Below are 25,794 nucleotides of genomic sequence, written 5' to 3' on the forward strand. Positions count from 1 at the left end.
TTTTTTTTTTTTTTTTTTTTGGAACCAGGGATTGAACTCAGGCCCCCAAATGGACTCTTAAATTCAAAATGTCAATGCTTTTTTAAAATTTGTAATTTTTATTAGGAATATTTGCAGTAGATGATGATTACATTTATTATGGGGAAGTGGTACATGTTAAAACATGTCTCAGGGGCCGGGGAGATGGCTCAGTAGGATAAGCGCTTGACTGGCAAACGCAAGGATCTGAGTTCAATCCCTGGTTCCGCAAAAAGAAAAAAAAAGAACACCTAAAATTCCAGGGCCATGGCTCAGTGGAATAAGTGCTTCCCTGGCAATCGCAAGGGCCTCAGTTCAATCCCTGGTTCCGGAGAAAACAAAAAACATCTAAAATATACCAATAAAACATGTCTCAATTTTTTTTCCCTTCCCCTCCACCCCCTTTTCTCCAAAAATTTTTGCTAGCTAGTTGTGGTGATGCATGCATGTAATCTCAGCACTTGGGAGGCTGAGGCAAGAGGATCACTGAGGGTTTGAGGACAGCCTGAACGACATAATGAGACCTGCCTCAAAAAACAAAAAATTATGTATTTTTTGTGCCAGCGTCAGATAATTATTTTTAAGTCCTTACCAAGTTAATTATCATAAACACAAATAATATACAAAACACATAAGACAATTATACTAATGCAAGGTACACATTGCATTGGCCGTGCTGGATGACAATCACTTTTCTGATTTTTTCCTATTGCCTGCATTTCAATTTGCACTTTATTTATATGTTGAGTTTCTCATAGAAGGGAACTAGGTGATATTTAAACCTGTATGTCTGATACTTTTTTACTAATACTCAAATGAGTGACTTCCCACTTTGCCTGCACAACTGCATGTGATATGCTAGTGAAGAAGGAAGGGAAGCATGCTTTTATTGTGATTTCATTTGCTGAATGTTGGGATGAATTTTCTGTGTTTATTTACACGATGGTATGATTTTAACCAATTTCATTTCTTAGTAATAAAATTCTTTAATATGTATATTCCACTTTGGATTTAGTAACTAGGTAAGTACAGTTTTTTTCCACATTTTAGATCACAGCTCAATTTGAGGCTGTGCTTCAGCAGTCTAGATGCTGGTATCATTCAAGGGAATTAGAGCATAGTGACATTTTGACTTTCTCCAAAAATTGCCTCCGATTTCCTTGTGAAAATCATTTTCCAAGGCCCATACGGCATGGAGTTCCCACCTTCCCTGGGAAAGGATCTGCATTCGCACTTCCACTGTGCTAAGAGTGGAACAGCTCGGAGCGCTTGTGAACATCTGTTTTCTCCCTGCAGCCAAGGTCCCGTTTCCACTGACACTGCGTTTTAAGCCCATGCTGCAGCAGGGAATCGAGTTACTCACATTAGATGCATCCTGGTAAGAACTTTCTACAATCAGGATATCCAACTTGCATTTTCACTGACATAGTTCTCTAGAGGTTTATTTTATTGAAACTTTACTTGGAATAATGTTACTGACTTCTTGCAGCTTTTTCATGAGTCTTGAAAAAGGAAAGAATTTGTTGTCCCCTTTCTTGGGCCATAGGGGAATAAGGATGGGTATGGTAACTTCTCTCAGAAGTAGAAAGGTTAAAAAAAAAAGGGAAGTAGAAAGGTTAAGCCAAGAACTCCAGCCTGCATGCTGATCACAGTGGTACATGCCTGTAATCTCAATGCTCTGGGAGGCTGACACAGGAGGAATGGCAAATTCAGGCCAGCCAGAATGATTTAGCAAGAAATCATTCTGGGGATGTAGCTCAGTACTAAATCCCCGGGTCCAATCTTCAATACTGAAAATACAAAGTGAAAATTTGTTCTGGCCTACAGTCGTGGAGGTTTTGGTCCATGACTATGGCCCCATTGCTTTAGGCTGAGGTAAGGTAGATCGTGGTCATAGCATGTAATGAAGCAAGCGTTTACATCATGGTTAGGGTACGAAAAAGAGAAGGGACAGACCAGGGCCCCACAGACCTTCCCAGGCACTGCAACCTCTACCTCCTATGCTCTGCCATCTTCCTTGAGTACCATGGGCTGGGCACCAAGCTTGAAAGCATAGAATTTTGGTGGGACATCCACATCTAAATTGTAAAAATCTTTGTGTGTGTGTGTTTTTTTTTCCTAAGATATATTAGTTTCCACTAGCTCTAATCATTGTTCTAGGGTTTTCCATGTATTACTTCATCTTCATAGCGACCAGATACAACACTGCCTGCAGCCAGCTCACCAGACTTACTTCCACTTTCTCTTTAATAGCAGATTAATAAAGCCTAAAACTCAAACACTCTTGGGAAACACTGCTATGGAACCTACAACACAGTAATGCTGGCTCAGATGGTCTCTAAGCTGTCCATGCTTTCTCAAAGACTGGTCTAGAAAGGAACCTCACAGGAGGAGAGTGGACAGTGGGGTCACCAGTGGTTGTTTGGTTCACCTGGGTTAGGAGAGCCATTTCTCTGTGGTGGGAACAGGGTAGATGCTGGGAGTTCATTGCCTGAGAAAACTGCATTTTGCAGGAGCAGCATGATTGTATTTAAATATCACCTCCCAAGCCGCATTTGGGCTAAGGCAGAACTTCATGGGTTGGAAGAAAGCTTTTGTTTCCTCTCAGCACAAGGGCAGGTCTGTGACTGCCACACTCACGTGCACAGAATAAGGCCTTAAGTCAGAGTAGACATTTCCTGCTGCAGACAGATCTGCAGTGTTGTACCCGTGGACGTCACTGACTGACCTGCAGCTTGCTGAAGCAGCTAAAATAGACTCCTACTGTTATGTGACCTCACTTTGTGGAATCTTTCCATGTATATATCATTTTCCTCATTCCCTCTAGTTTTTACTATATGCAAGCGTAATTTATGGGAGATGGATAGGAAACCTCCACTAAAGGAGGGTTGGGTAATAAAACTTAGAACATTTTCCCAATAATTGTCATCTTCAGCTTTGCAAATACTTGCTTAAGTCTACCTCTGAGCCTTTCTTCTAAGCATGGAATGCAGGAACACACCAGCACTTGTCATTTCCTCTGGAGAACAGATGCCACAGCCAGAGTTGTGTCTCCCTCTCAGGATACTTGTCTGGCATGTGCACGATTCTGGGTTCTAGCCCAGCCCAGGGAGGGGAGCGGGAGGTTTCAAGGAGGCAGTTTCTTTCAATTTTCAATTTATATTTCTTTTTTAAATTTATTCTACCTTTGTGGTGATCTTAACATTTTGTATTTTTTGATTGGATGTTAGCTGAAATATAGCCTATGCCAAACAACTTCATGTGGTACAGAAGTGCAAATTATGGGCCGGGGAGATAGCAGTAGAATAAGCGCTTGCCTAGCAAGCTCAAGATCCTGAGTTCAATCCCTAGTACTGCAAAAAAGAAAAAAAGGAAAAAAGAAAGAAAGGAAGGAAAAGAAAGCAAATTATGAACTAGCAACTCTGTTTCAGGCCCGGGAGATGGCTCAGTAGAATAAGCGCTTACCTAGCAAGAGCGAGAGCAAGGGCCTGAGTTCAATCCCCGGTTCCATCAAAAAAAAAAAAAAAAAAAAAAAAAAAACAAAAAAAAACACACTGTTTCACTTTTGCCTTGCTAGGGTGAGTTCTGCATCCTGGTACTTTCTCAACGTATTTGGGCTCCGGAGCATTTACTCTCTAATTTTGGGCCAAGATAACGGTAAGAATGTCTGCTATAAGAAGTAAATACTTAAGTAATTGAGTCTTCCATGTTAGAGCAAGAAAAAAATGAGGTCATACCATCAGAATAGTTAAACACAGTGCTTTCTTCTCTAAGTATCTGAGGTTTTTTGGAAGTGGCGTAAAATTCAGCACTCAAGATCTCAATTTTCCCCAGCAGTCGCTGGGACAGTACAGTTTTTGGCTGCCCAAAGTGATACACCTTCCTTGAGGGAGGGACTGTGTCAGCTGTGTCTGAAGTCTGAAGGAGAACTGGTTGGGTCAGCTTACTGACGAGAATCCTAGCCAGTCGCAAGCCTGGCTGGTGTGGCAGGGACCTCAGACATGCTGACCACTGTTCCTGTGTTTACTCTTCTGCGGGCTGTTTGGAACAGGTAAGGTAGAATGTACGTAGACTTGCTGCACCATCTGTGTATAATAGTTGCTTGATACCTGGTGGCTGTTGTGCCAGTTGTTGAAACTTGGAATGAAGTTCAGGGCTTCCTTTAGTCACCTCTCCTGCAGCTGTGGTCACCCCATTTTTCAGGCTGAGGAAGGTGATTTACATAGTCACATAGCCAGTAGAGGACAGATTCAGGGAGTGGGCACCGAGCACCTGTGCATGCCGTCCTTTGTGGGCACTAGGTTTGCAGGCCCAGCGCTCATGCAGCCGTGTCTCACCTGCAGCTGCTGACCAGTCCCGAGTTATGCAGGAGCAGATGACGGGAGCTGCCATGGCCATGCCCGCAGACACCAACAAAGCGTTCAAGGTATGCTCCTCTGCTTGGCCTGCAGGGCTGCAGTGCGGCCTGCAGGGTGTTACAGTTACAGTGCCCTCTTTCACCTATGCTTTTATTATCGTTTCCTACACACAGACAACTGCAGTCCAAAAATATCTCATAGAAAATGCCAAAAATAAGCAGTAATAAGTTTTAAGTTATCCACCGTTCTGAACAGTGTCATTCTGCTCCATTCCCGCCAGGACATGCCTCATCCCTCATCAGGGAACCTGCACTGCATGTTACCTGCCTCGTGCAGGCTGAAGAAGAGACCGTCTTTGTGTAGTATTTGTGATAGTTCTGTCCTAGTCTTTTTGTTCTCGTGTGTTACTGATCTTTGTTAATCTCATCCTATGGGAAACAAAAATTAAACGTTGTTATAGGTGGACATACAGGGAGAACAATATGTGTAGTGTTGGGTGATGTCCTACAGTTGTAGGCATATACTCACTAGCGAAGACAAAGGGCCACTGCAGTGCTTTAGAGCTTTCTGTGTAGGGCCTGATGGTGCACCCAGCTGGGGCAGGAGAGTCACAAATTTGAGGCTACCCAGGGCAACTTTAGAAAACTCAAAATTTTAAAATGACTGGGGCTGTTGCTCAGTGGTGGAGCACTTATGCACCATGGGGAAGCCCTGAATTCAATTGCCAGTGCTGGAGAAAATTGTAGAAATGAGTATGGTGTCTTAGCTTCCTGCATGCCATAGTAGTACTAGTTACTGGGGAGGGTGAGGCAGGTGGTTCACCCAAGTACAGAAGTACAAGGCCAACTTAGGCTACAAACTGAGACTCCATCTTACATGGGAGGGAGATGCTGAAGGTGTACAACGGTTCTATCATTTAGATACTTGTTTTGTTTTGTTGAGACAGGACCTTGATAAGCAGTTCAGGCTTGCCTTGTACTCACTATGTAGCTGGGGTTACAGGCATGCACCACCAAGCCTGACTTTTCTTGTGTTATTGGGAAGTTTTTTCATTTAAACTTAATCACCAGGCACGATGGCACATCCCTATAATCCCAGTACTCAGGAGGCTGATACAGGAAGATTGCTGCAAGTTCAAGGCCAGCCTGGGCTACAAAGTGAACTCAAGGCCAGCATGAACTTCATAGTTGAGACCCTGTCTCAAAAAGATAATAAGGGCTGGGAAGATGGCTCAGTAGAGCAAGTGCAAAAGGGCCTGAGTTCAATCCCGGGTTCCACCAAAAAAAATAAAATAAAAATAAATACAAGATAATAGATAAACAAACTTAAATTTAGCAAAAATATATTTTATCATGGGGAATATAGTTCAGCAGCATGAGATCATGAGTTTGATTCCCAGTACCAAATAAATAAAGAGAGAAAGAGAGATTTCTTGTTCCTAAGATAGAATCATCTACAAAATAATTCGTGGCACTTTTTACTGGGTTTTTTTCTTTGTTTTGTTTTATTTTGTTTTTTGGTGGTACCAGGGATTGAATTTTTACTGATTTTTAAGTGTTCATCCAAATCTACATTGTAAATAAAAGTGAAGCAGTTCAGAAGCCCCAACTAAACATTTGAGACATTTTTAACCTTTTGGGACCTAGTAGACATTAGATGCAGCCTATATTTTTAAAAAATAATGCTGCAGGACCAGCAAGATAGCTCAGCAGACCAAGCACAGGGTTAGGCAAGCACAGCCACCAGCTTCTGTCACCAGCACCACGTGCCATGCCAGCCCCACCCCTGGGCTTGCTGAGCCAGCCACGGAGTCCAGGCCTGGTGGCACACTCCTATAATTCCAGTGCTGAGGAGCCTGAAAACAGGAGGATCACTATGAGTCTGAGCTGTGTAGTGAGACCCTGTAGCAATACATTTAAAAAAAAAAAAAAAATGCTGCAGTAATGGTAAGCCTTCCAAAGGCCCAGTGCCAAACTGCAACCAAAATTCCACTTTTTTTTTCATTTTAAAGAAAATTTAAAAATACTAAAATTGTTTTATTAACAATAAATTAACAATGCATAATTTCAAAAGGTAATAGGATATCTATCGACAGTGGCTGTTATATTGTATATTCTGGTTTTTTGTTTATGTTGTATATTGTTACCTTCAAAATAGTTGTTTGAAAAAGAAAACAAAAAATAGGGCTGGCCAAATAGCTCAGCAGATTAAAGCACCTGCAAGCAGGTGCAGGGGCTAGGGGTTTGATCCCCAGGGTGCCGGCGCCCCACCCACCAGCCCTGCCTTCGGGGCGCACTGAGACAGCAAATGAGACTGGGATTGGTGGCTCGCACCCGACATCCCAGTTCTTGGGAGGCTGTAAACAGGCAGATCTCTACAAGTCTGATCTAGTAGGGAGACCTGAACACCCTGTAGACCCTTCCCTAAAATACAAATAAATAAATAAATAAATAATTGAGCCGGCAAGATAGCTCAGCGGTCTAAAGTGCCTACTAAGCAAGTGCAGGGACCGTGGTTCAATCCTGGCACCACATGCTAAGCCAGCCCCACCCCCATGGTGGGCTGAATGGGCCACAAAAATAAAGAAAGCATTAACTGTTGCTTTCAATAAACCAATAGAGGACTGGGAGATAGCACAGCAGTCTAATAACCACCTGCCTGGCAAGCGTAAGGTCCTGAGTTTGGTCCCCATTACTGCATGCCATGCTGGCCCTGAAACTGGGCCTACATGCCTCCCAGCACTGGGGAGACAGAAACAGGAGTATCTAAGTCCGTATCAACCACAGTAAGTAAATAAATAATAAACTGATAGAAATTAGTACAGTTATCTCAGCTATTTGTGTGTGTGTGTGTGTGTGTGTGTGTGTGTATGTGTGTATGCCTTCTTTCTTTTCTCCTTTTCCTCATCTCAGTTATTTCCTTTTTAGCAAAAAAACCAACTTAGTTGTTGCAGAGCACCAACATTGCCATTAAACTAGAATTATGAGGCTTTAGTTTAGGAAAAAATTCTACATTAACATCTCTTGGTGCTCACTTCAGCAGCATATATACTAAAATTGGAACAAAATATCTTTTGTATTAAAAGAAAATCACAGTAACATATATGCTGTAGCCTCACCTCCACTGGCTTGAGGACTAGAGAGCTGATTCAGTGGTACAACATATGTTCCAGACTTGAGATGTTCTGGGTTCCATCCCCAGCACTGTCAGTTAATAATTAATGTCTAAGTAAAAAATCAATAATGTATAAAGTCCAGATTCATTTTTACACAGCAAAATCTCATTGACTCTTTAAGGTACAAAAGTCATATGTAAAAAAAAACCACAGCTAATGTCTAGCTCAGTGGTTTAAAAGAAAAAAGCTTTTCCTCAGAGATAAAAAACAAGGATGCCTGTTCTTTTTTTTTCCCCTGAGACATAGTCTCACTCACTATGCAGTGCAGTCTGACCTGGAACTCACAGTGTAGCTCAGGATGGCCTCAAACTCACAGTGATCCTCCTGCCTCAACCTAGTAAGTGCTGGAATTACAGGTGTACACCACCACCAGCACAATATATTTCTGAAATTAACATGAATAATTAACTGCCTGCTTCTAGTATTGTGAATAGAGAATAATAACAGGAAAACTTTGTACTGGCTTTTTTTTTTAAGGCAGAGTTGCATTCTATGATTCAGGCTGGCCCTGAACTTGTGGCAGTCCTCCTGCCTCAGCCTCCCATAAAGCATTCTGGTGTTTTTTTCGTTTTGGGGTTTTTGGTTTTTGGGGTGTTTTTTTTTGTTTTTGTTTTGTTTTGTTTTGTTTTTTTGCCTTTTACAAAAAAAACTTGTGATATATGTTTAATTTTTTATTTTATTGAGAAATGAATAGCAATAAGATAGTTTCAAAACAGGTCAGTAAGACAATTACAATAATTAATACATTGCATATTGTTGTCTTCGTAGTATTCATAGTACAAGATGCAGACATGTATTTTGCAGGTTAATAATAAGCTTCTCTTCTGGAGGGTTAACAACCTAAGCAGTTCAGAATTGGAGAAGAGGAAGGGCTGCAAGGTCAGCCAACATTGTGGCCCTAGCCTTTCAAGGTCAGTGAAGACTCGGGACATAGGAGGACCTGTACTGTAACAACATGTAACTCAGTTGCGCTCCAAATTTTCTGATTAAGAAGATCAAGGAGCCACAGAGGAATGTGATCGATGATGTAAAGTATGCCTGGGGAGAGTAACATGGAGAGGAAAAACATTCTCTCAGGCTTTCACAGAGAGCAAATTGGTCAAGCAATGGCCGTGACTCATCCTCATGGCTGACACTGACAAAGGACCCACAAAGTGCAGTACAGGGCTACAGGATAAATCCGGAGGGGACTTGACTGACCTTATCAGATACAAAAGTTACATTTCTTGCTATATAGGTCTTGCTTTATCTTGGTCTTAACCATCCATCAGAAAAGTATAAAAATGAGGTATATAAAGCAAAGCCATATTAATACAGTGAGCTGTAAAAGGCTCAAGTCAATAACTTCTGAGGATAACCCACTAATAGTTGGATTGTTTAGCTGAATTCAAACACCTTAGTATTTAGATGACAATAGAATATTCACTTCTGACAGAACTAAACAAAAGGGGATACAAAGGAAAGATCATTTTGTATTTATATATACAAAATAGGATAGATATACCGCTACTTTTGCTTAATTCAATGAGAAGAAAGATGTGTACTAATAGTATTTGGACAGGATATCCTTTCTGCTTCTTGTACTATGGATAACCACTAAGAAGATAACAATGTACAATGTATTGACTATGGAAACTGTCCTATTATTTCAGCTTTGAAACTGTCTTACTCATATTTATTTCTCATAAAATAAAAAGATGCAGACATGATATCCTGTCTAGACACTATTAGGACAATTCTTTTTTCTCATTGAATTAAGAGAAAGTAGCTGTATATCTATCCTAACTATTTTCTAATAAAGCATTGTTTAAAAACTAAGACAAAAGTAACTGGGCTAAAATTGTAGAAATTTGTTTTACTCAATATAGTAATAGTTTACATCCAAATAATTACATGCCAAAGCAATTTTTTTCTTCCTGCTGTTGTGTTCTTCCAGTGATGAACTCAACTAGGCTCCCACAAACGGTACTGAGTGCCCTTTTGTGTTTAACCATTCCTGGGAAGGCCCTTGGTGGAGCCTTGGAAGCTATTCCCTGCCAGGTGAAAAGGCTTAGAATTCTGCACAGGTCTATCTGGCCCATGTCCCTTGGTAGTCAGTGGGCCCTGAGGCAGGGGCTTTGAGAGTGTGACTGGGTGTGCCTGGGGCCTGGGAGTCCTGATTTCAATCTCAGCTGCTTGAGCTTCTAGTGCCCAAGGCCTTGAACACGTGGTGCAGCCTCTGTGCCTTAGTCTCCTTTCTGGCAGCTCTGCCAGTGACAAGCACTCTGTCCGCTCCCATGCTTCTGCCCCACAGACAGAGTGGGAAGCCCTGGAGCTGACGGATCACCAGTGGGCCCTGGACGACGTGGAGGAGGAGCTCATGACCAGGGACCTGCACTTTGAGGGCATGTTCAAGAAGGAGCTGCAGACGTCTATCTTCTGAAGCCGCAGCTGGGAGCAGCTGTGTCGGGCACCTGAAGTAGCGCTTACCCTTGTACTTTGACTGGAGCTGGGGCCTCTGAGGGTAAAAGGAGGATGCAGGGGCTGGCGGGCGTGCAGCAGGGCTCGCTCTTGTCTGGGCTGAGCTCCCCTTTATGTTGGAAACTAGAGGACAGAGGAGTGTGCTGGAGCTGGCTATCCAAAGTGTTCTCAATGTTCCTTCTGGTGACTCCAGTGTGAAAGTCAGAGAAAGGGGAGACTCAGGCTACCAAAACCACATGGAAACTTAGCAAAAGTTGTCTTCGGAAGAAACATCACTTATAGCTGGTTTTGTGCAGTCCACCTGACTTCTAACCACAGTAAACTGTTTCCTTAGGATCCAAACATTTCTGTATTTACCTTTAATTTTTTGTTAGAATGTTTAATTCTCTTCATAAAAGTAATATGTTTCATTTCTAAAAATTTAGAAATTAGGAGTAAGCAACATGAATCTCCCTGTATTGTTCATTTTGAGCCCACAGACTGACACAGAGCATTGTGTCGAAACCTCGTTCACATAAGCCCCTCTCAGCGTGAATGCCCAGGGCCACCCTTCCTTCACATCTCAGTACCATCCAGTGAATGTCAGCAACCGAGGCACTGCCACACACCCAGGTGCCTTCGGGATCCTCAAAGACAGGTTGAGCAATATGAGTGCTCCCCCAGGTATGGCGGCACACACCTGTGAGAGCAGCACTCAGACGCTGAGACAGGAGGATCACCACAAGTTCCAGGCCAGTCTGGGCTCCATAGTGAATTCAAGGCCAGCCTGAACTACATAGCAAGACTCTGTCTCAAAACAAACAAAAAAAGAGTTCTTGATCTGAACTTTAGAATACATCAAACCCATTGGTGAATCCATGGTGCTGTACTGTAAAATGGTTATGCAGGTAGATGGAGACCATTTCCCAGTCATTGAGGATTTACCTGTCACTGGCAAGAGGGAGTGAGGGCGTTACTGGCAGACACATCAGTCCAGGTCCCCAGCAATGCCTTTGTCTAGACTCATGCCAGGGAAGTGGCCAGGTCTCCTTTTTATACCAAGAGGTGGATGTAATTTGCATGTTGAGCACTGTAATAAGGAACAAATGGCTCTTGACTGAATTAAACCGTCCTGTTTCTCTCCTTTGCCTGTGAGATGTTGCCTCTTTGCGTCACCTGCAGCCTCTGCCAACATCCCGGCCAGTACTGGAGGAGCTCAATGGAGGAGGGGCACCCAGCCCTCAGAACTCTGGTATGCAGGAGATTCTGGCCCAGTCACCATCACCAGGACAACACCAAGGAGGGGCCTCTGTGCGAAGTCACAGAGCTTCTGGAAAGCTGAGGGCAGGAGGCAAAGGAGCATCAATCACCTTCCTAAAGCAGACAGGCCCGATGGTGGTCTAGGAATCCTGGGAGAGGCTGAGGGGATGAAGTGCTGCTGGGTTGGAAGGGGCACCCACATGGGCAGAGTTGAGGGAGACGGCCCTGCTGTCCATGTGGGTAACTGGCCCCCACCTGCTGCATACTCCTGCTGGGCCCTTCCCTGGCTCCCCACCTGCCAGCAGTCACAGGTGCAGCGCATGGGGCAGGGGCTGGCAGAAAGTGAGACCTGAGGTCTCCCTGTGATCCCACAGGTCCACAGCAGATGGCAAGCCATCAGGGTGCTGGCTCATCCACACTGAAGGTCAAGTGTGGTGGTGGCTGGAAGCCCTCAAGCTGGCCTCATTCCATATATGTTAAATAGAGAGTAAAACAGGGTCTTGGTACCCTAACAAGTGCGTAAATGCTGCCACTTTGAGGTATTCCCAGGGGCATACATGAGGATGTGTTTTGCCATCTGCCAGCGATTACAGAAGCAACAGTGGAAAGCAGAGAGAAGGGCAGCTGCCTGTCAGTAGGTACCAGAGTTGAGAAGTGAGAAGATGTTTTTGCAAGAACTTACACAGATTTTTCCTAGTGGCCTTGCCCATAAAATACCATGTGGGAAGCAGCCATCCAACTAATCAGTGGACAGGTACAGTTCAGTAGCGTATATCCATAAGGTGAAATACCATGCAAGGAGCAGAGTTGAGCCACAACACATCTGAGTGACAAGACAGTCTCCTCCAGTGCTGGTAGTAGGATTTGAACCTTGGGCCATTCGGGGCTAGGTGGGTGCTTTACCATGGAGCCACTCTCCTACACCCTCTTCTGCAAAATGTCCAGAATTGGGTCAGTCGTTGATTGCCAGGGCTTATGAGAGGGAGGGTAGGAAGCGAGTCTCTTACTGGAGTAACAAGTTCTACCACTGTGACAAAGTACTTGTGATAAGTCAACTTACAGAGGACAAAATGTTGACTCGGGCTCCTGGTTTCAGTCCCTGGTCATCTCTTGCTCACCTCATGGCAGCTGGGCAGGACTGCAGGGCTTATCCTAATAGCTCTGCAAGGGCCACCACACTGACCTCAGCTCCCCTTGGTGTCACCAATCCTTTAACCATCTGTGGGGGTCCTCTACCTCCAAACTACAGCACATACCAGGATGTTCTCAAGCAATGTGAGGTACCTAGCAGGCACAAGAACTGCAAAAAATAAAGCAGTATAGTGAGGGGGGCTGACATGGGTGCATCCAGCAGTAGAGCACTTGCCTTGCATGCACGAGGACCTGGTTTCTGTCCTCAGGCCTGAAACAAGCCAAGAAAATCATCAGAATGTGACAGATGCACAAGACTGATATAATAAAGTTCAGCAGAGCACTTTTTTTTTTCAGTAGTGAGGATTGAACCTTGGACCTTTACACTGATATAAAGTGTCTCCTCATTCCCCTGGCATCCCATGGCATGCTGGCCCTGCCCCTGGGCAGGCTGAGCCGGTGATGGGGGGTGGGACTCCCAGTGGTGCACACCAGTAATGCCAGTGCTAGGGAGGCTGAAAACAGGAGAATCACTATGAGTTCAAGCTGCGCAGTGAGACCCTGTGCCAAATACATAAAAATAAGTAGAGTCTCACTAAGTCACTAGTTGCCTGGGGTGGGTTCAAACTAGTTATCCTTCCTCAGCCTCCTGGAATGCTAAATTATAGGTTTGTGACTATGCCTGGCATTGAATAGTCCACATTAAAACAGGTAATCTGGGGTCGGGGGGATGGCTTAGTGGAATAAGCGCTTCCCTGGCAAGCGCAAGGGCCTGAGTTCAATCCCCGGTTCCACAAAAAAAAAAAAAAAACAAAACAGGTAATCTGTATGAATTCGATCTCAAACCATTCAGAAAGACAGGTTGGCACCTGCTTAGACAAGCACAGGGAGCGGGTTCCATCCCCCATACTGCATGCCTTGCTGGCCCCACCCCTGGGCATACTGACCAGCCTTGAGACGGGCGTGGTGGCATGCCCCTGTAATCCCAGCACTAGGGAGGCTGAAAACAGGAGGATCAGTAGGAGTCCAAGCTTTGTAGTGAGACCCTGTGCCGAATACATTTAAAGGAGAGAGAGACAGGCGGTGGGGAAGGACCATCGTCCTACGTGGAGCGCTCCCATGAGCTAGGGGAGAGAGGCACTCTCCTAGGCTCCGCAGCCTGTGGGTGGAGGGCTGCAGGGAGCCACCCCAAACTCAGCCTCCTTTCCTGAGCTCCAGTGTTGTGGCCCTGGCCCTGCCACTCTCCCATCACTCCCAGCTCTCAGCAGCCCTGCCTCACAGGCGAGTGAACCTGGGAGATGGCATGGTTCAGAAACCGGTGCTATGTGCAGGACTGGCTGGCGGGCAACTAGCCAATCCCTTGCTTCCCCTCCTCAGCTCCCGCTGCTGCTCCCCCAGAGGTGGTGCTGGTGCCGGCCCTGTGCTTCCCTCCTGGTTCTTAGTGAATCTTCATTTTCAATGCTTTCTTCACAGAAGCTTTCAAACACATGAGTGGGAAATAATGCAGTGGATGCTCACATACTGATCAGCACACTTCAGTGTTCATTATTTTCTCCATCTTCAGCTGGCTTTGCACTTTGTAGCCCATGCTGGCATCAAACTAGCAGCAATCCTCCTGCCTCAGCCTCCTGAGTGCTGGGATTACAGACAGGCATGTGCCACCATACCCAGCTCTATTTTTACCATTGTATAGGCTGCTCCTGAGCCTACCACGGGGATACTGCCAGTTCCACTTCTGTGACAAGTCCATGTTCCTGTGTTCCCTGGGAGTCCTAAAGTATCTCCTTTACAGTGGGTTTGAGTGTGGGTCCTGACAAGGCTCACAGGTAACATTTGGTCGCTGGTTTTTTTTTTTTTTTTGTTTTTGTTTTTTGTTTTGTTTTTAGGGAAGGGTCTTCAGGGTGTTCAGGGTCTCACTACTGGATCGGACTCATAGCGATCCACCTGTTTACAGCCTCCCAAGAGCTGGGATTATAGGTGCATGCCACCATACCCAGTCTCAATTGTGGCAGGCCCAGGAATTGAACCCTGGCCCCTACGCCTGCTTGCGGTGCTTTAATCCGCTGAGCTATTTGGTCACTGTTTCTTACATCACTTCTATAAATAGTTCCTTTGCACCCCGCCCCTTTTTTTTTTTTTTTTTGGTGGAACCGAGGATTGAACTCAGGCTCTTGCCTTTACCAGGCAAGTGCTTATTCTACTGAGCCATCTCCCAGGCCCCCCTTTTTTTTTAATTCAAGTTAATCATCTGTTGAAGAAACTCTATTTATATTTTCTGTAGAACTCTGTGAGGACATTTTGTCTGAGTGAGAAATCAACCTTCAGATCCTCTCTGTCTTCAACAAAAGATGAAGAGGAACGCATTTGTGATAAATGCACAGATGAGGCAAGTGAGGCACCAAGCAACGCTGATAGCGAGGAAAAGCAAGTCTAAGGAAAGAATTATCGGATTAAAGCCCATGTAAGCAGGCGCAGGGGCTGGTGGTTTGATTCCCGGGCCTGCTGTGCTGGCCCTGCCCCCGGGTGCACTGAGAGGCAATTGAGGCTGGGGAATTAAGACTGGGCGGGGTGGCGTGCATGCGCCTGTAATCCCAGCTCTTAGGAGGCAGGTGAATCACTACGAGTCCGATCTGGTAGTGAGACCCTGAACACCCTGAAGACCGCTCCCTAAAAATAAAAATTAAAAATAAAGAGAATTATAGTCACAGTGTACTGTTTTCCCCAGGACAGTCTTGCTATGAGTCCTAGCTGGCCTCAAACTCTTGGCAATCCTGCTGCCTCGACATCCTGAGTGCTGGGATCATAGGCATGTGCCACCATACCCAGCTTAGTGCACTTTTTGAAATCAGCTTGAATAACTAACTGTTCACACTTCTAGAGTCCTAAATATAGGATAATGATAGGAAAGCAATGCAGGAAAAACAAAAGATGTAAGAGCTAAGTCCCTCTAGAGGTGTGGCAAATACCTGTAATCTCAGCACTCTGGAAGGCTAAAACAGCAGGATGCCAAGTTAGAACCCAGCAAGTTACTCCCTGTAGGGAGAGGAAGCAGGGTCAGATCTTCACATGCTCTCTAGAGCAGTCAACAGATGAAATGTAAACTGGAAAAAAAAATCTTATATTAGCAGTATAAGTCTGATGCATAAATGATTACAAAGGAAGATAAATGTAAAAATAGAAGAAATAATCAAAAATCCCAGAAAGAATTGAAAATGATTGCTTCAGAAATTGGAATGAGGATGACTGGGGAGATAGCACAGCAGCATACGTGCCCGCCAGGCAAGAGCAAGGTCCTGAGTTTGATTCCTAGCAAAAAAAAAAAAAAAAAAATGGAATGAATGATGGCATGCGGCACCAGCCCCACTCCCAGGGTGTACTGAGCCGTGACCAAGTCTGGGAGTGGTAGTGCATGCCTGTAATCCCAGCAGTGGGGGGACTTAAAACAGGAGGATCACTATGAGTCTGATCTGTGTAGTTAGACCCTGTACCAAATACATAAGAGAAAAAAGAAAAAGTTAGAATGAGGGCATAGTATAAGGAACCACTGATTTTAAAGTATGAGGGGCCTGGGAGATAACTCAGTAGTGGGGCCGGGGAGATGGCTCAGTAGGATAAGCGCTTGACTGGCAAACGCAAGGATCTGAGTTCAATCCCCGGTTCCGCCAAAAAAAAAAAAAAAAAAAAAAAGATAACTCAGTAGAATAAGTGCTTGCCTTGCAAGCACAAGGGCCTGAGTTCAATCCCTGGTTCTGCAAAAATAAATAAATAAAGTATGAGATTTAGTAGAAAAGATATGTGTATATTTTTTAAGATCAGGATTTTTTGAGCTGGGTGTAGTGGCACACACCTGTGATCCCAGCTCTTGGGGCTGAAGCCAGAGGATCCCTCCAAAGTCGAGACCAGACTGCGTTACACAATGAGTGCAAGACCAGCCTGAACTCCATAGTGAGAACCAGTCGAGAGAAAGAAGAAATACAGGGCCGGGGAGATGGCTCAGTGGAATAAGTGCTTCCTTGGCAAGCACAAGGGTCTGAGTTCAATCCCTGGTTCCACAAAAAGAAAGAAGAAATAAAAAAAGAAAGAAAGAAAGAACAAACAAATTTTAAAAGACAGATCAGATTTATTTAGTTGGTCTTCGTGGAGACTAAAGCCTGAGAAAGGACAATTGAAAGAAGACACCTGGAACCCTCAGCCTGGCTTTGGCTGGTTTGATGACTGTCACTTACCCAGCTGTCAGGGGCAGGGACAGCTGACAGAGCCTGCACCCTGCCCACCCACTCTGCCCTTTATTTGTTGCACCTGCAGCTCCAAGGTGCCAGCGAGCTGTTGAGTCGCACTTCCTTTGCTTTTTCTCTTTCCCAAGGGTACCCCTGGACCTTTGGGACCTTTGCTTTTTCTCTTTTCCAGGGGTACTTTGGGGTTAACTTCTGCTATGCCAGCCAGAACACCTGTCTCCTAGACTCAGAAAATTCAACCCAAAGGTACAGGGTCCTCATCTGCCTTCTAGGTCTTTTTTGAGGGTCAGGATGGTGTCATCTTTATCAAGTTGTAAAATTAGTTGCTATATGACCTTAAGCTTCAGCTTGCCCACTATAACATAGAGAACAATGTAACACATAGAAGGGCCAGCAAGATAGCTCAGCAGCTGCCACCAGGACCAGGCATGGTGGCACATGACTGTAATCCCAGTGCTGGGGAAGCTGAAAACAGGAGGATCACGGATAGGCATAATGGCACATGGCTGATTTTTTTTCTCTTTCTTTTTCTTTTTTTTTTTTTTTTCAGTACCAGGGATTGAATTCAGGACCCTGCACTTGCCAGGCAAGCACATATTCTACTGAGCTATCTCCCCAGTCCCATCTTTTTTGTTTTTGATGCCAAGAACTGAACCCAGGGCTTCCACCGTGCTAGGCAAGCATTTTATTGCTGAGCTAAATCCACAGCCCTGGTGCATGGCTGTAATCCTAGCACACTGGGAGGCTGAGGCAGGAAGATTGTAAATTCAAGCCCACTCTGGGAAATTTAGCAACTTAATAAGAACTTGCCTCAAAAAATAAATATTAGAGGGGCTGGTGAGATGGCTTAGTGGTCTAAAGCTCCTACTTAGAACAAGCTTAGCAAAGTACAGGGACCGAGGGTTCAACCCCCCAGCACCACATGCCAGCCAGCCCCGCCCCCTGGTGGGCTGAGCTGGCCACACACACACACACACACACACACACACACAAATAAATTTTAAAATAAATAAATAAATAAATATTAGAAAAGGGATGAGGAAATGACTCAGTGGCAGTGTTCTTCCTTTGCCTACATAAGGCCCTGGGTTCAATCACCAGCACCACATTCCCACCCTAGCTGGAAACAGGGCAGAGTGCAAAGGCCCTAGTTTCAATTCTCAGAACAAAAACAATAATGTGTGTGAGATGTGTGATGCAGCTGCCTGCAGGGTGACCTTGGTGCACTTGGGTGTGGACCCCCAACCATCATGAAGTCCTGGGGTCTCCAGGGTGACTTGGAGGCTGGAGCTCCCTGCTGGAGCTAGATGTCCTGGCCCACTCCGTGTACCTCCACTGACCTTCACCCTTTCCTCCAGTGTGCTCTTTCCATAGATCAGCTTTCACTTCAGCCTCTGGCCAAGGGATCCAATCACTCCTGCTTTTGTCTGGGATCTCAGAACTGTGCCAGTGGATGGCTGGAAACAGTGAGCTCAGTACCTGCCCTCCTTGAGAGACTAAAGTCTGGGGAGGCCCCAGGCCAGCTCCAAGCTGCTGGAGAGTCTGACATTTCAGAAAGGGCCATTAGCATGGGGGGACAGGGCAGGGTTGGGACTCTCCCACCTGGGGACTGCCTATCCTGCCTGGGAGGGCAGTGCAGTCGGGCCAGGTGCTGTGTGGCAGGTAGAAAGTTTGGAGCTAGCGTTTCCCCTTTTAGACATTCCCATCACAGATCCTGTACAGCAAAGCACTGTCCCAAAAGGGCACGCATAGTGTGACCACACTTGTATAAAAGGACACATTTGTTATTGCAAGCAGAGGGAACAGGGCAGTAGTCACAGCTGGTGCATTGGGGAGGGCAGAGTCACAGAGGCCTCTGCTAAGACAGCTTTTTCCCTAAACATTTCTGTGCTGCATGAATGAAGACAATCAGCGTATATCATTTCTACAATCCAAATGACTAAAGATGATTATTTGTGACAGTCTCCTATGTAGCCCAGGTTGGCTTCAAACTAACTCAGTGCTACTCCTGCCTCAGCCTCCTGAGCTCAGCTAAACAATTAACGTTCGATTAACAATCTACCCTGGAAGTTTCTCCAAGCCACTGAAGAGTCTGTGGGCTTTGGTGACACATACTTTGCACCTGCAGATGTCCCTGGATAGGCTGAGCTTACTGATGGACTCAAAGATCAGGCACTGTCTCAGTCACAGAGCATTTGATGGTGTCCATCTGACCTGATGACGCTAAGAACCATAGCGTTAAGCCGTAGCTCCTCTAGGAACTGATCCGCTGGGACGGCATGCCTGTGCACAGGGTGCGGGCGCCAGGATGGCTCCTGCCTAATCCCCCCCAAAGGCTGGAGACAACCTGAGTCCAAGCCAGAAAGGAGGAATTCTCAACAGCGTGGTTAAGAAAGGAATTAGATGAGTGGCTGTTTGCATAGAAAACGTACTGTGAAGAGAGAAAAGACAAGTTATTAAAACTGCACAGACAGCATGCTCCCGTTCCATATAGCACGTAGGAAGCTTCACTGAGAGGTCCGAAGGGCACGCGAGCCACTGTGGGCAGGACGCGCCCCGGGTGCGCGCGCTCGTCCCCGTGAGGATGCAGGTCCGCAGATCCGCAGCAGTGAGTTCCCCGTGGCGGGAGGTACACAAGTGGAGGTGAGGCTGTCCTGCCTGCGGGGACGCTGCAGGTTTTCCCCGCAGTCTTGGGCGATGACCACAGCCCTGCGGGGGCCCCCTAGGTATCGGGCGGAGGGGCTCCGAGTCGGGAAAGGGTTAAGCGGCCGCGGTGGGCGGGCTCGGATCGGATCGGCAGCGCCGGGCTCTGCTGGCCGTGCCTGAGCATCTCGGTGGATGCGGGCGTCGCAGGGACCTAGGTGAGGCTGGGCTGCGCGCCCAGGTGAGTGCCCCGACCTGCAGCGCCCACCCCGCCTAGACCCTGCGGGACGGCGCCGAGCCAGGGCAGCGGCAGAGGTAACGCACAGCCACAGCAGCCGGGCTCCAGCAGCGGCCGGCGCTGCCTGAGGACCCCACCAGGCCCGCAGTGGCCGGAACCAGGGTGCGGAGTGGGGTGGGGTGTGTGGGGGTGGCACGCTTGTCAACCAAGGCCCAGCGCAGCCTCTCCTCTTTGCACAGCTCCTGGGCTCCCCGGTGCAGGAGCCACAGCCGCAGGCTGCAAAGCCGGAGTGCGGCCACCCTTCAGGCTGTGTGACCTTGGGCAAGCTGATCAGCCCCTCTGAATCTGAGTTTCCTTCCCTTGAAATGGGTACGGCCCCTGTTGGGTCTCTGAACCCTTCCTTAAGGCTCACCCCCAGGGCCAGCCCTGGAGCCCAGGCCTCTCTATGGGTGGAGCAAAGCATGGAGCTTGGTGAGTGTTGGAAAAACGCATTAAGAAGCTCAAAGGCAGAGCCTGAATCCAGTTTTGAGGCCTAAGAGGTTTTTTTGACTTTATAAAATTGTCCACAAGCTTTGGTGAGCCTGGTATAGTCCTGGGTGCTGCCTATGGAGTTGGTTGTGTTTTCCACCGTGTCTGTGACCCACCAAGGGCCAGGAGCCAGGAGCTCTGGGAACCACAGCGGCCTCCACACAGCCTTTGCATCCTTGCCTGGCCTGGGCCTCCTCCCCTCTGGTCTATTCAGGGACAGGAAGTTTTAGTGTTATGTCCACTGGGGTACAGAGACCAGGGGCTGGAGTTGGAGAGATAGGAGCAGGGGCTGAGGGATGATTACAGCATGGCCAGGGTGAGCAGTGCCCAGGAGGGTCAGAAGGGGAAGCCTTCCCAGAGGGGGAGGCTTGTGTGCATTGACCCACCCACAGCGTTGCCTTACCGGAGCAGGAACACTGGCCTCCTCCCTACCTTCCAGAACACTAGTCAGACTAATCCAAACTGTGTCTCATCTTTAGTGATTGCCAGGGCCCTTGGAGTGAAATCCAGGTGCCAGGTGACCGGTGGCCCTCAAGTCTCCTTTCAGTCAAGCCCTACCTGTCTTCCTGATTGTCTGCTCCTTGGTCCTTTGTTTGCTGTGCTCCAGCCACATTTGTGGCTTTTGTTTTATTTTGTAGTAATGGGGATTGAGCCCAGGGTGTGATGAGCTACACTGCTTCTCTTTTTGGTTGTTTGAGACAGGGTCTCACCAAGTTATCCAAGAACTTGTGGTCCTCCTGAGCCCTGGGATTACAGACATGTGCCACTGTCCCCAGAGTGTTGTTTGTTTGCTTATTTGTTTGCTTACAGTACTGTTGCTTAAATGTAAGGCTTTCTCACTGAGCTCTATCCCAGCTCTTTCTCATTCAGCATTTAAAGAAATGTCCCTTCTACAAGGACTCCCAGCACGTCCCATGTGAAAGGGCTCTCATCTCTCCGTCTCTTCTTTTATGTTCTCCATAGCTTACTGTATGTAAAGTTATTAGAATGCCAGCTCCCCAGGGGCCATCCTGTCACCCTTGTCCATTGCAGACCCCTGGCCTTGTGAAAGGTACACATGCAACTCCCTGTTGAGCACTGATGGTGACAGAGGGGACAGGAAGTGCTCTGGATGGAAAGTGATCGCTACCATGCTGCCTAAACACCTGTGAGGCTGGGCCCTTTCCTGCTTCATTGGTTAAGCCACAAGAAGCCTCTTGAGGTAGGTGCTTATTTGGGAAAATGACAGAGCCATGACACAGAGAAGTAAGGTAACTCCCCCATAAATGCCCGCATATCTGTCTTCCAAGCCAGATACCTACCCTCTTTCTCTCCATCCATCTCCCAATAGAGCCAGGCCTTTATAAACAGGCTGCCAACAGGTGAAGGAGGCAAAGGAGAGGGAATCTAAACTGAGGGGCAGCAGGAGTATAGCACAGACTGTCAGGGGTTGGAGAATAGTTGAGCAAGCTGGACAGCCTGGAAAAGAGCTTATGTTTTCTCTTGAGGACAATGGGGAGCCATGGAAAGTTCTGAAGGTGTGCAAGTGGTGTCACCAGTGATGCAGGTTTTGAGGCTTTAAAGGCAGAGAGAAGCTGCTGACTGTTTCTGCTTTCTTTCCCCAGCCTCATAGGGAAATCCCATGATCCTAGCCCTCACTTAGCATCCCCTCTCTTCTGTCTTTCAGGCCTCTCCAGTGAGGACTGGCACTCTCGGGCTCCACACTGGGCACTGGAGTGGACCATGACTTCCCTGTTCCTGCTGCTCTTGCTGCTCCCATTCCTGGGGGCCAGTTCCACCCTAGACAGGGGTCTTCCCAGGCCCCTTGAAGACAAAGAACCCTACCTTGTCCCTGTAGCCCACGACGAGGGCCCTGTGGACTCAGAGCCCCAAGCCTCTGGCTTCCAGTGGCAGAGCCCCAGGCACTCTGATGGCCCCCAGCCCTCTACTGGGGGTGCCCAGAGGCCTGTTGGCTCTCCCCTGGGCCCAGCCCTGCCTGGGCCCCATGCAGTCCCTGGGGCTCCAGGAGCACAACTCCCCATGAAGGACAACCTCCAGCTGGCTCATGGGTCCAGCTCCCAGGGTTGGATGGGACCCCCTGACACCCAGGACTCTAGGGAGCAAGATGCACTTGCCCCTCTCCCAGTGGGTACCCCTCATCTCATAGTCACCCCTATACCTTCCAGCCTTCAAGTTGAGCCAGCTACAGTGCCTTCTGCCCCCCAGGAACTCCAAGGCCCAGTGGGGCAGTATCCACCTAGATACAGGGATCCCAATGCCAAACCCAAGAACAAGTCCCCAAAGGCTTCTCCTCAGGACCCCCCTCACCACACTCTCATGCACCACACAGGCTTTGTTGGGGAACCAGTCCTAGGAGGACAGGGTGGGCATGAGGGTGACTTCCAGGAGGTAGCCCAAGGCTCCCAAGCCACCCAGGATGACTCAGTAATCCCTGATGCCAGCTCTGTCTCCCCCACTGACCTCAGTGCCCAGCGAGGACCAGAACTAGCAAGAAGCCTCCCTCCTGCAGAGCCCCCAGAGAAGGCTGGTGCTGGGGACACCAGGGAAGTCAGCCCCCCAGGCCCCCAGCCTAAGCAGATGAACCATCCTGATGTCAAGGGTTCCCAAGAACCCCAGCCCACACACAGTGCAGCCTCAGAGGCTCCAGATGGGCAGCTGAAACCAGGTGGGCATCAGTGGGGTGCCAAGACAGGCAGTCAAGTGTTCCAATTCTGTGTGCCCTGTTTTCCCCTTCTCTCATTCTGACAAATGAAGGTGATCATGCCTCCCTCCTGAGGGAGTGTATTTGGGGTCAGACGAAGTGGTGACACCTTTTGTCATTTCAGAGATAGCAGCGATGAATGGAGCAGACCCCATCTCCCCGCAGCGGGTAAGAGGAGCAGTGGGAGCCCCAGGAACCTCCAAGTCTCTCATTCCTGGCCTCTCAGATGCTGGTCCAGCCACAAATGGAACAGAGAGCCCTGTGAGGGTCCTACAGCCAGGTGAGGGCATGGCTGAGGGTTTGGGGAGAGGGAGGCCTATGTCCTATAGCCAGGAACCTGTGTGAGGGGCCAGAGACCAGGAGTGGAGACACATACCTGCTTAAAGGAACTGGCCAGGACCTCGGCATCACTGAGGAGAAACAACAGAGTCCCCAGCTGCTTCTGGAGAAGGATAAGCCCTTTTGGGGCCAGAGTATTGTTCTGTATAACATGGCCATGTCTAGTGCCGTGATTCTCCACCTCTGGCAAATCACTGGAAAACCTTTTAACATTTTCAGCCATGTATGGTAGCACACACCTGTAATCCCTGCACTTGGGAAGCTGAGACAGGAGAATTACACATGATCTTAGCCAAAAGGCCGAGAAGCGATGAGACAGGAGAATTACTGTGAGTTTGAGGCCAATTTGAGACACACAGTAGTAATTTCAAGGCCAGACTGAACTACATAGTGAGAACTTGTCTCAACAGACAAACAAAAACAAAAAAGACTTAGTCCTAACAGGGTGCTGATGCCAGACACCATGTTAAAGTGACTCCATGAGACAGGTGTTATTAGTGCCACTTGACAGGCGTGCTTGGAAAAGTTAAAGAATACACAGTAACACTACAGAAAGCTGAGGAATCAAAATTACTTTGCAGAGACTATTTTAATACTGTTGCTATTGCAGATGAACCCGAGGAGTGGCCTGGGCGGCCCCAAAGCCATCCCCCAGCACCCCCAGTCCAGGCCCCCTCAACATCACGGCGAGGCCTCATTCGAGTCACCACACAGAGAGCCCTGGGCCAGCCCCTGCCTCCGGAGCCCTCTGCCAGTTCCATGGCTTCTGCCCCGGCTTCCAACCCCCCAGCCAATGCCACGGCACCTCCTCTGCGCTGGGGGCCCCTGCGGAGGGTGCTGAGCTTTTCCTGGGAGCTGCATGTATATGGAGTGGGAGTGCTCTTCTTGCTGCCAGCCTTACTGGCCCTCGCCACACTGGCTGCGGCCCTGTCAGGTCCCCGGCTGGCCCTAGCAGCCTCCCTGCTGGTGCTCCTGGCTTCTGGGTTGCGCTCGGCATACATGCTCACTGACCCTTATGGCTCACAAGCACGGCTGGGCGTGCACGCCGGCCTGGTGCTCTACGACCTGCCCTTCCCCTTGTTGCTCACTGCCCTGGCAGCCCTGACCCTGCTTGGTCTGGGTGCCGGGCTACCACCGACACTGCAGAAGCCTTTACTGCTGGGGACCTTGGCCCTAGTGCACTGTGCTGGGCTGCTCACTGCAGACCTGCTATCCGCAAGGCCTGCACTCAACCTCCTGGTGCAGGGCCTGTCTTGCGCCTGGGGTGCATCTGTGGCTCTAGGCACGCTCTGCCTGTGCCGGCGCCGTTTGCTGGACGCACCTCGGGGCTGGGACGCCAGCCCAGGCCCACGCTTGCTGGCTGTGGCGGGCTCACTGGGGCTGCTGGCCAGTGGACTGCAGCTGGCCGCCTCGCTCTGGCTGTATCCGGGCCCTGGCCAGGTGGGCCGCTTCTCATGGGCCTGGTGGGGCGTGCACTTCTGGCTGCGCCTACTGGAGCTGACCTGGGCACTGGCACTGGCACTGGCTGCAGTGGCCGCCGTGCGTCCCCGGCCACCCACCGAACATGCTTGTTGGGCGAAACTGCTGCGTCTTGCGTGCCCTGTACCGTCAGGCAAGAGTGAGGTGCCCGAGCGCCCCAACAACTGCTACGCGGGGCCCAGCGGCCTCAGCCAGGGTGGGCTGGACATTAGCAAGAGCCTCATCCGCAACTCGGCAGAGGGAGGTCCGCCCGCCACGCCCAGCTCAGGTGCCTGGGGCTCAGCTGTGTCGCTGGGTCGCGGTCCTCCGGGTGGCTCGGGACGGTCCCGCAGCAGCGTGGGGAGGGCACCATCACTAAGTGAGCTGGACCTGCGGCCGCCGTCGCCCATCAACCTGAGTAGAAGCATCGACGCCGCGCTCTTCCGGGAGCACTTGGTGCGGGACAGCGTGTTCCGGCGCTGCGGCCTGCGGGGCCTAGCCTCCCCACCGCTGCGGGTCCGCCGGGGCAGCCACCCGGACGCCGAGCCCGACCCGGGATGCACGCTGCTCCGCACCCGCTGCCGCTCGCTCAGCGATGTCCGCGGCCCGGGGCCACAGCGCCTGGCAGATGAGGCCGGCCACACAGCAGCCTCTGGCAGCTCCCTGGACAGCTTCTCCCGGGGCTCACTCAAGATCAGCTGGAACCCGTGGCGGCACGGCCTGTCATCAGTGGACAGTCTACCGCTGGAGGAGCTGCCTAGCACCGTGCAGCTCCTACCTGCCCCGGCCCCGCCCCCGCCCCCGCCCCCGCCCCGGCCGGAGGTCCCTCCACGCCGCAAAGCCGGGGATTCTCGCAGCGCATCCAGCGACACCATTGAGCTCTGAGCCGTCCACTGAGCACAGCCAGCTGCCAGGACAGCCAAGCTTTACACACTGGCGACCTTGGCCGGAAACAGCCAGGCGGGAACCCGCACTCAAGCTTTTTAAAAAATATCTCTATTTTTTTCAGCAGGTATTTTGCACAAAGGCCGTGACTTACACGGAGTACAGGGTGGTGGGCATGGATTTGGGCATGGGGAGCAGGGACCACACGACTCCCCAGTATGAAGGGAGGAGCCGCGCTTGTCCAGACTGCCCTCTTTGTGCCAAAGAAATAAACCCGAAAGTTTGGCTCCAGCCTTCCTCCCATAGCCCCAGTATGAAGGCCTGAGGCACTGGGGGTGGGGGTTGAGAGAACTGCTCCAGCATTTGGTAACTGCAGCTATCACTGT

The 25,794-nt window shown here is 48.9% G+C and overlaps 2 protein-coding genes across 2 annotated transcripts in view; both read left to right on the plus strand.

The window, feature by feature from the left end:
- Emc3 (ER membrane protein complex subunit 3) overlaps nt 1-10,088 on the plus strand; it is a 21,908-nt gene extending 11,820 nt beyond the window's left edge. The window contains exons 5-8 of the mRNA XM_004625034.2: nt 1,315-1,396; nt 3,596-3,675; nt 4,362-4,444; nt 9,845-10,088. Of these exons, the coding sequence (XP_004625091.1) occupies nt 1,315-1,396; nt 3,596-3,675; nt 4,362-4,444; nt 9,845-9,973 (374 nt within the window). The 3' untranslated portion in view covers nt 9,974-10,088. The remainder of the gene's footprint in view (nt 1-1,314; nt 1,397-3,595; nt 3,676-4,361; nt 4,445-9,844) is intronic.
- A 9,378-nt stretch (nt 10,089-19,466) lies between these two features.
- On the plus strand, nt 19,467-25,567 carry Prrt3 (proline rich transmembrane protein 3). The gene is made up of 5 exons (XM_023704902.1): nt 19,467-19,500; nt 21,058-21,226; nt 21,692-22,690; nt 22,851-23,006; nt 23,676-25,567. The coding sequence occupies exons 3-5, from the start codon at nt 21,748-21,750 to the stop codon at nt 25,406-25,408; spliced, it is 2,832 nt and encodes a 943-aa protein (XP_023560670.1). The 5' UTR covers nt 19,467-19,500; nt 21,058-21,226; nt 21,692-21,747; the 3' UTR covers nt 25,409-25,567.
- Nucleotides 25,568-25,794: the final 227 nt, after the last annotated feature.

Source organism: Octodon degus, unplaced genomic scaffold (genome assembly GCF_000260255.1).
Source record: "Octodon degus isolate 3935 unplaced genomic scaffold, OctDeg1.0 scaffold00008, whole genome shotgun sequence".
Lineage (NCBI taxonomy): Eukaryota > Metazoa > Chordata > Mammalia > Rodentia > Octodontidae > Octodon > Octodon degus.

Bases quoted from the DNA above. Each gene is read 5' to 3' on its own strand.
- Prrt3 (XM_023704902.1), top strand. From the start codon at position 21,748: ATGACTTCCCTGTTCCTGCTGCTCTTGCTGCTCCCATTCCTGGGGGCC. The intron at 22,691-22,850 runs GTGGGCATCAGT...TTGTCATTTCAG, and splicing joins AGATGGGCAGCTGAAACCAG to AGATAGCAGCGATGAATGGA. The intron at 23,007-23,675 runs GTGAGGGCATGG...TTGCTATTGCAG, and splicing joins TGTGAGGGTCCTACAGCCAG to ATGAACCCGAGGAGTGGCCT.